Source organism: Apium graveolens, chromosome 7 (genome assembly GCF_009905375.1).
Source record: "Apium graveolens cultivar Ventura chromosome 7, ASM990537v1, whole genome shotgun sequence".
In the NCBI taxonomy this organism is placed as follows: Eukaryota; Viridiplantae; Streptophyta; class Magnoliopsida; order Apiales; family Apiaceae; genus Apium; species Apium graveolens.
This window is the reverse complement of record NC_133653.1, coordinates 265,523,569-265,534,086: the sequence shown is the minus strand read 5'-3', so window position 1 is coordinate 265,534,086 and position 10,518 is coordinate 265,523,569. Positions and strand designations below refer to the sequence as shown.

General features: G+C 33.9%; 1 protein-coding gene across 1 annotated transcript; it reads right to left on the bottom strand.

Moving 5' to 3' along the window:
* Positions 1 to 363: 363 nt before the first annotated feature.
* Positions 364 to 1,602, bottom strand: LOC141674885 (uncharacterized). The gene is made up of 3 exons (XM_074481585.1): positions 1,123 to 1,602; positions 988 to 1,038; positions 364 to 858 (listed from the first exon to the last, which is right to left on the bottom strand). Exons 1-3 carry the CDS (start codon positions 1,600 to 1,602, stop codon positions 364 to 366), a joined length of 1,026 nt encoding a protein of 341 aa, XP_074337686.1.
* Positions 1,603 to 10,518: the final 8,916 nt, after the last annotated feature.

Here is a 10,518-nt window from a genome sequence, read left to right as displayed (position 1 = left end):
TATCAACCAATCATCAAACCCCAGCTTACTTAGTAAAGCACGAAGAAAACTCCAATCGATCCTGTCGTATACCTTTCTCATATCTAATTTTACTGCCATACTACCCTCCCTTCCTCTGGTCTTTCGTTTCAAATGATGCATCACTTCATACGATATCATAATATTGTCTGATATTAATATGCCCGGCACAAACGCACTCTGATTCTCTGCTATAATATCCTTCAGAAACTCCTTCATTCGATTTGCCATTATTTTAGTTATGATCTTAACTAAAACATTACAAAGAGAGATTGGTCAAAGTTCACTCATTTTAGCTGGGCTTTTCTTCTTAGGAATCAATACGATGTTAGTGTCATTTAGGCCCTAAGGCAGCTGACCAGTTTGAAAGAACTTCCTTACCATAGCCACTATATCATTACCCACAATTGACCAATGTTTCTGGTAGAACGCGGGCGTCATCCCATCCGGCCCCAGCGCCTTGTCGGGGTGCATTTGAAATAAAGCCTGTTTGACCTCCTCTTCAGCTATCTCATTTAACAAAAACTCATTTTGCTCTCTGGTGATAACATGGTGGATGCAGTCTATCACTGGTTCCCAATCAGCCATCGAGGTCGTAAACAAATTTTTATAATAATCTGTAATAATGTCTTGCAAGCCACTATCCCAGTCCCTCCATTCCCCTTCAGTATTCTTAAGCCAGTGAATTTGATTCGACCTTCTTCTAGCTGTTGCCGAATTATGAAAAAAACGACTATTTCTATCTCCAGCTTGAAGCCACAGCTGTTTTGAACGCTGTCTCCAAAAAATTTCACGCTGGTCCAAAACTTTGTGTAGTTTGCATTTAGCTTCTTCATACAGCTGAATAGAGTACACATCTCTTTCCCCTCTGTATTATTTCAACTCTGCTTTGTACTTCTTGATTTGAAACCCAAAATTACTCGTAGTCTCCTTTCCCCATGTTTTCAAAACTTCTCCACACTTCCTTACCTTTTGTTGAATATCTCTTCCGACATCATCATCCCAGTTTTCTTTAACTAACTGAAAACACATCAGATTAATCAGCCACACATTTTCAAATTTAAAATGGTCTTGAAACTGTCTTGACTCACTCTTTTTTGGCACCAAGATAATAGGACTGTGATCAGAAGTAGAACCCTCAAGGTTATATAGCTTTGCTAACGGAAATTCATTTAGCCAGCTATCCGTCACCACTGCTCTATCCAGCCTCACTTCCACCCATTCAGGTTTGCCTCGACTTCGTTCCCATGTGTACTGGTGTCCCACAATATCCATATCAATTAAACCTGCATCATTTAACGCCTCATTAAACCCATCCACTAGCGCTATAGGGTAAGGATCTCCTCCTTTTTTGTGTACCTGACTTACAATATTATTAAAATCTCCCACTAAACACCATGGGAGATTTGAATCCCGGGATAGAATACGCAGTAGATCCCATGTTTTCCTGCGATAATTTCTGTTTGGTTCACCGTAAATACCCGTTAAATGCCAACAGCCAAAACCATCCACCCTAGCTTCAATGTCAATATGGTTTTGTGAAAAACTACGAACTCTTGCTTGGTCTTGTTCTTTCCAAAGCATTGCTCAGCCTCCACTTTGACCTTGGGGATCTACCACAAACAAACCCTCAAAGCCTAGCTTGTTCCGAATAAATTCCAACTTACTTCTTTTACTTAACGTTTCACATAGAAATATAAACACAGGCCTTTCTTGACGCACCACGTCTGCAAGGAACCGAACGTTCCAAGGGAGGCCCAACCCTTGGCAGTTCCAACTTAATGAACTCATAATGATAGGCGGGTCTCTGTTACAGAGCCCACCAAAATCAAGTTTTTTGGATCCATTGTTAAAGTAAGCTGATTGTCCTCCATTATGACATCCGTCGGCTTGTCTTTATCCTTAGGCCCAACACTTCCCTCATTTTCTGTTCTACGTCTTTTTGAGTCCGAACAAGTAAGCCCAAAATTTTCAAAATCCTCCGTTTCTTTTTCCCGCCCAGTAACATTTGAAATTATAATTTCCTAATTGTAATCACGTATAACAACCTTATCCTGTTTGCTCCCATCAATCTCTCTACCAATTGATTTACTCTCATCCTTTATCACTGCAACTGTATTTCCTAAAATTATGGGATTCTGTTCCCTCTCTCCCATAATTACGGAACTACCATTTCCACCTGTAACAGGTGTTTTTTCCGTCGAGCTTTCTACCGGAGCTGCACCACCCTGTCTAAGCCATTTAGCTCTGATCGTATGATTTCGCCTCTTTGGTTCTGCTCGCATCCAACTACCATATGGTTTCTCGATCATTTCTATCGGAGTATCAAAACTCCTTGCACAAAACTTCTCACTATGGCCAATTAATCCACAAATGAAACAAAAGGTTGGGACTCCTTCATATTTAAAGTTTACCCAGCACCATTGATTTTCAGACTTCCTCAGCTTCATACGTCGCTTAAGAGGCTTGTCAATCTGAATTGTAACTCTTACCCTGAAGTAATCTCTCCATACACCCATGAAGTTGTTAGCATCACCCTCCACTAACATGCCAATATAATTTCCCCCATCTTTGACCACTCTTTGTGACATAAACCCAGGATCCATCCCATGCATTTGAACCCACAGATCAAGTTTTTTTATTTCTACCGCCCTTGGATTATCACCTTCTCTGAGTCTTACAAATAGCAACTGAAATCGGCCAAACGTCCATGGGCTTCCATCAATTACCCGCTTAATATCTATCTCATGATAAAACTGAAAGAGATAGCGATTTGATTCAATCTCCTTAACATACATGCCCTTACCCGGACGCCATAGAGAAGCCATTTTATGCTGCATTGCTTGAAAGTCAATAGGTGACTCTGTAAGAAATCTCCCAACCAGACACCACCTAACATCGATCTCCGACAAACTGTCATTTGATTCTTCATAATTTATACCCCCATCCTCCTCTTCCTCCAACCTTATTCGTGCAAAACTATCTTCCATCTCCTGTTCTGAACTCTTCTTGGATGACATAACTTATAATAATCTGAAAATAACAACTTGTGTGTAAACAAATGGCTAGGTAACAAAGTTAAACCCTAAACGACCATGTCAGATGACAAGACAGAGAGAAAATTATCTTCACTTATTTCTTGGTTTATTGATCCTATGAAATCTTGTACTTCATTTTTCATGCTGAATGACTTTACCTGAAGAAGTTAGTTGGTTGGTTATTAATAATTACAATGTTATTATCCTTTTTTTATATAGACTTGTCCACGTTATTTTTGGAGAATAAAATATTTTAGTTTGAATAAATGAAAAAGTTAATGTGTTTTAATTGTGCAGGGTAATTTGTATTTTACTTGAAAAAGGTATTTGGTTAGTTATTAATTATTATTTGGTGTTTTGTTTTTGGAGATGGAAATTTTTTAGTTGTAATAAACAGAAAAGTTAACATGTTTTTAATTGAGAAAAATGATTGATATTTTAGTTGAAAAAATTAATTGTAAGTTATTAGAAATAATAATGTAATAATATTATTAATAAATGACCGAAAACTGTTAAATCAAAATTTTCAATATTTCGGCCATTATATATTACTAGCCTAAAACCGGTGCAAGGACTTTTTGTAATCTTACATATTTTTTTAAAATTTTAATATGAATTTAATTCCTAAATTCGTTCATTTAATATTTTTGAATGCCATAATTTAATGGTAAATATATTAATTATTGTTCATGACATTTTTAAGAAGAGGTGTCTGAAAAAAATATTATTACCCATTCAGTTATATATTTTTATTGGTATTTCTACGTGTGATCACAACTTTTTTTAATTGAAAGTTAAGTTAGTTTAGATTAACTTCTGTTCATCTTTGAATTAATAGTTTATATCATTTTAATTTAACTTGAGGTTACCAAATCAAACTAATTAGTTTAGTTTTATTATAATTTTTTTAACCTGGATCAATATGATCAATTGCATAATGTGTTTTTAGTCAAAATGAATAGTATAATTATTTTATTTTTTCCCGGTTCAATACTATAATTTTATTAGACCGATCAATAATATTTATAATTTTGTTTTAACTCAAGACACAATATACCAACCAAATCCAACTAATTATATCTAGTTTTTTTTAATTTTTTTTAGCTCGGATAAAAAAATAAATTTGTTTTAAGTTTGATGAAAATGTAAATTATTTAAGAATAAATAATCTTTAAATTGGTTGATATATTAAAGATCAGTTTAGAATTTAATTGAATAAAAATTAAATTAGTAGAATAAATTGATTTCAATATCAATTTGAATAATATAGACCTCATTATGAATTAAAATTTAAATTGGTATAAGAGGCTGACTTTAATATCGATTAGAATAATCTAGAGTTCAATGTTAGTTAAAATTTAAATTGATAGAAATTGTTGACCTCAATATAAATTAAAATTTAAATTGATAGGAGACGTTGACTTTAATATTTACTAGGATAATATAAAATTGAATATAAATTGGAATTTGAATGTGTACATGAGTTTCACTTTAATATTTATTAAAATTCGGAAGACCGACCGTCCAAACTTTACATGTATTTGATTTTTGGGAAAATAGATTTTTTTTGTCACCCAACTTATCGAGTTTTTAGAACTTACCATTCAACTATAATTTTTTTTATTTTACTCACTAATGTTAGGTTCATATTTTTTTAGTCACTAACTATAGGTTCAGATTTGATTATTCATTTTTTGTAGCATTATTAAAACATAGTGGAAGTCTGTAATATTTTAATAATTTAATATATGTCTATATCTTTATATATAATACGCCATATGTCCCTCAAGACGTTTATCTTGGCTGATGAGAGTTTGACACGCATTTTAAGGCTCCTAAAATAAGTAGTTTCATAAATTATTTTAACTTTTTTTCTTCTCAATAATATTTTAACGTTTAAATTTTTATATACAAAAAGAAAATCTTAAAATAAGTTATAAAAATATGTTTGTAAAAAAAATATCTTGCAAGAGTTGTTTGATTTAATACAAATTCACATTATTACAACTTTATTCTATTTTTGTGTTTATATATATACTTGTTTCATGATTTTATTAGAATTGATGGGTTTATAGTTTTGATTTTGGGTACGGAGTTGCATGAACGAGTTGTGATTAGTGATTTCATTGGGTTTTTGAAAGTGTCATTTGGTAAAATATTGATATGTATTTTTTAATATTTTTAGTACTTTATGATCAGTTTGCTAATTTGATTGTATTGAATTATTTATTTATTTATTTCCCAATAATTTTTGTACGGATTGGGATGCCTCTTTCTAATATATTGATTTTGAGCTTAGTACCCCACCTAAAAAGTAACAGATGTATATGAACTAATTTTATGCGTTTGTTTACAATGTATATACATTTTTCTGACCAGATGTTTAAAATAATATGCGTCCTTCTTATAACATACATATATAATTCAGACATTATACGACTCATCCATATGCATCTAGCAAACTCAGACACATACAAGGTTTCTTATAAGACACAAATGACACTTTTGTACAAGTTGATAAAATACTAATAATCAAATCCGAACCTAACGTTAGTTACTAAAACAAATCTGAACCTAACATTGGTGAGTAAAACAAAAAAAATATAGTTGAGTGGTAAGTTTCTAAACACACAATAAGTTGGGCGACGAAAAAATTCATTTTCCCTTGATTTTTTAATTTACGTGAATTGAATTTTTAAAAACAATATCATTATTTCAATTAAATAGAATGTATTTTAGTTTAGTTAAAAAGAATAATTGATTGATTATTAGTAATTATAATAATTATAATAATTATACAAACTTCAATTCACAAAATAACTAAACAGGGGCTTAGGTACAGCAAAGCGCGGGTAAACAAAGTTTCGAGTTGAATGCGTTGAAGACATGAGCACAAAGCCACAAAGGGTGCAGGTAATTTGGAGAGGGAATATGCAGTTTATCCAAATAAAAAACTTGATAGTACTTTATCCGAGGGGTCATACAATTGAAATTATAGACTGAACTCGAGATGGGTATTTGACTTTAATTTTTTTTGACACCAAGTAATTGACTTTAATAAAATCATATTAATATAATCTATAAGTAAGAGTAATTATGTAAAATCAACCTGTATTAAAAAATAAATACCCACGACCAAACTTTTAATGTTTGATTATATGAAACATTAATGTAGTTTCATGTAAGTACCAAAAAATAAGTACTTATAATATTAATATAATTTATACAGAACGTGCTTGGTTATATGAGAGCCAGATTACTCGTATAAAAACGTCAAAAAAGGAGTACAACTTAATTAAGTGATTCGATCAACGATGTTGGCTTCAAATATTTAGATTTTTTATACTTGAAGTCTTTATATTCTTTACGAAAATTACTAGTATATTTAGTAACTTAGAGTATATAATATCATGTAGTTTCTCGGATTGATATGCAAATATATATTAAGTCTATTATTTTTATTATATATTAGAATTAGAATATAATAGATAAGGGTAATTAGGTAAATTCAATGTGTACCAAAACACAGGCTCCATACCAAAACTTTTAATTTTCCGTCTTTTATATAATAGTAATAGATATATAGATTTTATAAAAGTATGAACAAAAGTGTACTAATAATATTACATGTACTTTGCCCAAGGTCGATCAACAGAGGCTCTAGTCCAGTTTAGAAAGATAGAGGATGGAGCTGCTTTTTGGGTTAAGCTACAGACTGCCATAATCAAGGTTACGGTCGATGCTGCAATATTTAGAGAATAATGAGCAAGTGGAATTGGTCTCGTAGTGAAGGGACTCGAAGGGTGAGCAGGTGCAAGCTAGATCAGTATATATGAATGATGTTGTTCAACCTAAGTTAGCTGAAGCTTTAGCAATTAAGGAGCCGCTAAGTTGGATCAAATCTAAATTTTAGGGGTCTGTTGAGCTAGAGTCAGATAGTCTGGTGACTGTCTAGGCTATTCGGAGTAAATCCTAATGTCTTCACCTTTTGGTTTAGCAGTAGAAGGCTGTTGAGTTCTATTGCTAGAGTTGAACAAAGTTTCTTTGTGTTTATTCGCCGGTATGCTAACATGGCTGCCCATTTCCTGGAAAACTTAAGGTTTTAAAGAAAGACCCCCATAGGATCATATATTTAACACTCCGCCTCACTCGAAATCCCATTTAAGGGTCGAATAATGGAACACCGGTGCCCATCTTTGGGGTATTAATTACATTGACTGTCCACATTAAATTATGAGAATGTTGGGGGTTGCTGAAAATCGAACTTTAGTTCTCCCGCCAACCTAAACTCTGATACCACATTCCCCCTCACTCGAAAGCCCAGTAATGGGTCGAAAAGTGGAACACTGGTGCCCATATTTGGGGCATTAATTGCCTTTAGTGTCCATATTAAATTATGATAATGTTGGGGGTGACCGGGAATCGAACCTTAGAGGAGCTTCCAGAAAATTCTATAAATCACGAAGAAGAGGGAACTCAAGAAAATCAAAGTGAAGAGAGTGATGAAGAAGATGAAGGCGATCGAGAGGCAGAGCATGAAGAACTAAGAAAATCCACAAGGTTACATAAACAGCCTGCCTGGATGACTGATTTTGTGATAACCCAAAAGCATAGAGCCTTGAGTGCACCTGCAATAACCTCGCAACAAGTCAGCCCTGATTTCAAATGTTTCTTAGCAGCTATAATCCATCAAAGTGATCCAGTACATTTTCACCAAGCTGTCAAATAAACACATTGGATTAAAGCCATGAATAAAGAACTGGATGCATTGGAGAAGAACAACACATGGGAAGTAACAGTCTTACCTCCCAACAGAAAGGCAATAGGCAGCAAATGGATTTTTAAAATCAAGTTCAAGGAAGATGGGTCAATAGACAAGTATAAGGCTCGCTTGGTGATACTGGGCTACAAGCATAAATATGGAGTTATTTATGTTGAAACTTTCATGCCGGTAGCAAAAATGACTACAGTGCGTGCTGTTTTGGCTGTGGCTGCGATGAAGGACTGGTTTGACCATTAACTGGACGTATCTAATGCCCAGCTCACTGCATATTGTGACAGTGATTGGGCTAGTTGTCACAATACCAGAAAATCAACTTCTGGCTATTGTGTGTTGGTGGGCACTTCTCCTATCTCGTGGAAGACCAAAAAGCAGTCTATAGTTGCTCGCTCAATAGCGGAGGTAAAGTATAGAGCCATGGCATTGACCTGTTGTGGAGTGACTTGGCTCAACAGCTTATTGAAGGATATGGGATTATCATACTTACATCCAACAATCATTAAAAGTGAGGTTTTCTTCCATCATTCATGTCATATGCAATCTAAGGTGGAAAGAAGCTCATTATTTTTTAAAGATATAAACGTGGACGCAAAATTTCGGACAGTTATGGATAAATTCTGAAATTCTGATTGTGTTTCATCCCAGCACCAATTTCGGAGTTCATTAAATTGAGGACCTATTGTGCAGCTAATCAATCCGTTAATATGAATATTTTTTTATTAACGAAAACAAAAAAATAAGATTCGAACAGGCAACATAGTAAATTAAATTTTCAAAAAAAAAACTAAATTATATTTAGCGAACATATGGGTATTGGCAATTTTTTTATAGCAATTCAAAAAAAACACAAATCGAGAAATTTGGTTTACATTGTGGCGGAGATACCTATTTGGACCGTGTTGAGGACTGGATACTCAATGTGCTTGAATTTGATGTAAAAGAGATAGACCTCTGGTTCAGGTTCAGAGAAATGTTCGTATTGATGGATGAAGTGTTCTTGTGTACCGGTCTTGAAAAGTTTCAACTAAGTCGTAAAATATTAATTTATCATATTCCTGAGGATGTTAAGTTTTCGAGCCTTCGGGTTCTTAAATTCGATAAAATTACGTTTTCGAGCTATGAGTTAGTTGGTGAGCTTTTGATCAAGTGTCCGGTGCTTGAAGAATTATTTAATTTGGGTTGCAAATGGCATAGCGGATGTTGTCTGAGTATTAGTGGATCTACATTAAAGAAGTTTAAATTGGTTTCTTATTCGCCAATTGATGAAGAATTTTCTCTTGAGATTTTAATTGATACACCAGGATTAGAAACTCTCTCACTTAAGTCTTTCGCATCCGATGATATCTTAATCAAGAAAAATTTGCCGTTCCTAACAAGCGCTGATCTCAATGTCGATCAGATAGTAGAAGGAGTTGCACCGAGTAGTGTGTTTGGTGATTCCATGTTGGGGCTACTTAAAAAGATTACTCATGTCAAATATTTAAAATTAGGAGGTAAAACTGTCGAGGTAAGTGTTTTGCCTAAATCTTAACATATATATATGAACTGATAATTTTCATATTTGCTGTGAATTTGTATGACTATCATGTTTTGTCTTCTCTTTTTATGAAGGCCCTCAATCGCACATATGATTCTGAATTTAGCACAATTCATAAGGGCTTTCCTCCATTCCATAACTTGACCGAGTTGAGTCTTAGTGTTGATGAAGCATATTGTGAACAAACTTTACTCTATGACTTCCTTGAAAACTCACCAAACCTGGAGAGCCTTTTATTTCCAGAGGTGAGTTTTAAAACTGAGATGTGACGGAGTTGTACAATAGATTCTGAAATCATGACTTCCCTTTCTTTTCAATTGTTAGGGACTTGTTGATGCTTTCTCTGATCAAACTTGGCGCTTCATGTGGGCTTGGTCATGGTCACATACTGCAGAATGTTTATCAACGCATCTCAAAACAGTAGATATCGGAGAATTCTCTGGTACAGTAGATGAGTTGTCATTCGTTGAATACTTGCTAGCTTTTGGAAGTGCTTTGACAAATGTATCAATTTCTTCATCAAATTTGCTGGGAGCTAAAAAGATCCGGAAAAAACTGTTAAACTATGGAAGAGAATCAACAACTTGCAATCTTAATCTTTTCTTTTAATTGATTCTGCGACATGCTCTTCAGAATAACAAAGTGTATAAGGTACAATTTGTGCATCAAGTTTTTTTTTTGTTTTCTTTTCTTTTCACCAGTTTTCTCTCTCAGCATTGATTTTAATTTAGCCTTAATCTGCTATGAAATATTTACCAGGTGCATTGTTTAAGAATGACATTTAAAATGGTAGTTTCTTGATTATTTGAGTCATTTTTGCTCTTTAAATGTTTACGATGACCGGAAGATAGGTAAGATGCACAGCAGTGTCACAGCTCGTTCCTCTTGACGTCATCGAGCCGTTTCATAGCGCCAGAGGTTAAGATTCAATCCTTTCTAGGTTTCTAGTAAAAAGAAAGATAAGAAGAGGAAGTTGTATCTGGATATCTCGCCTTAATTGCAAATCGTAAAGACTCAGTATATTGGGACTTTTAGTTGGCCCTCTCATAGTTCTCTGTGTTTTTTGTCTTGGTATTAGGTTTCTGAGTTGGTCGATATTATTGTGCCAGATACTAATTTATTACTATGCTTACCCCAGGTCATCT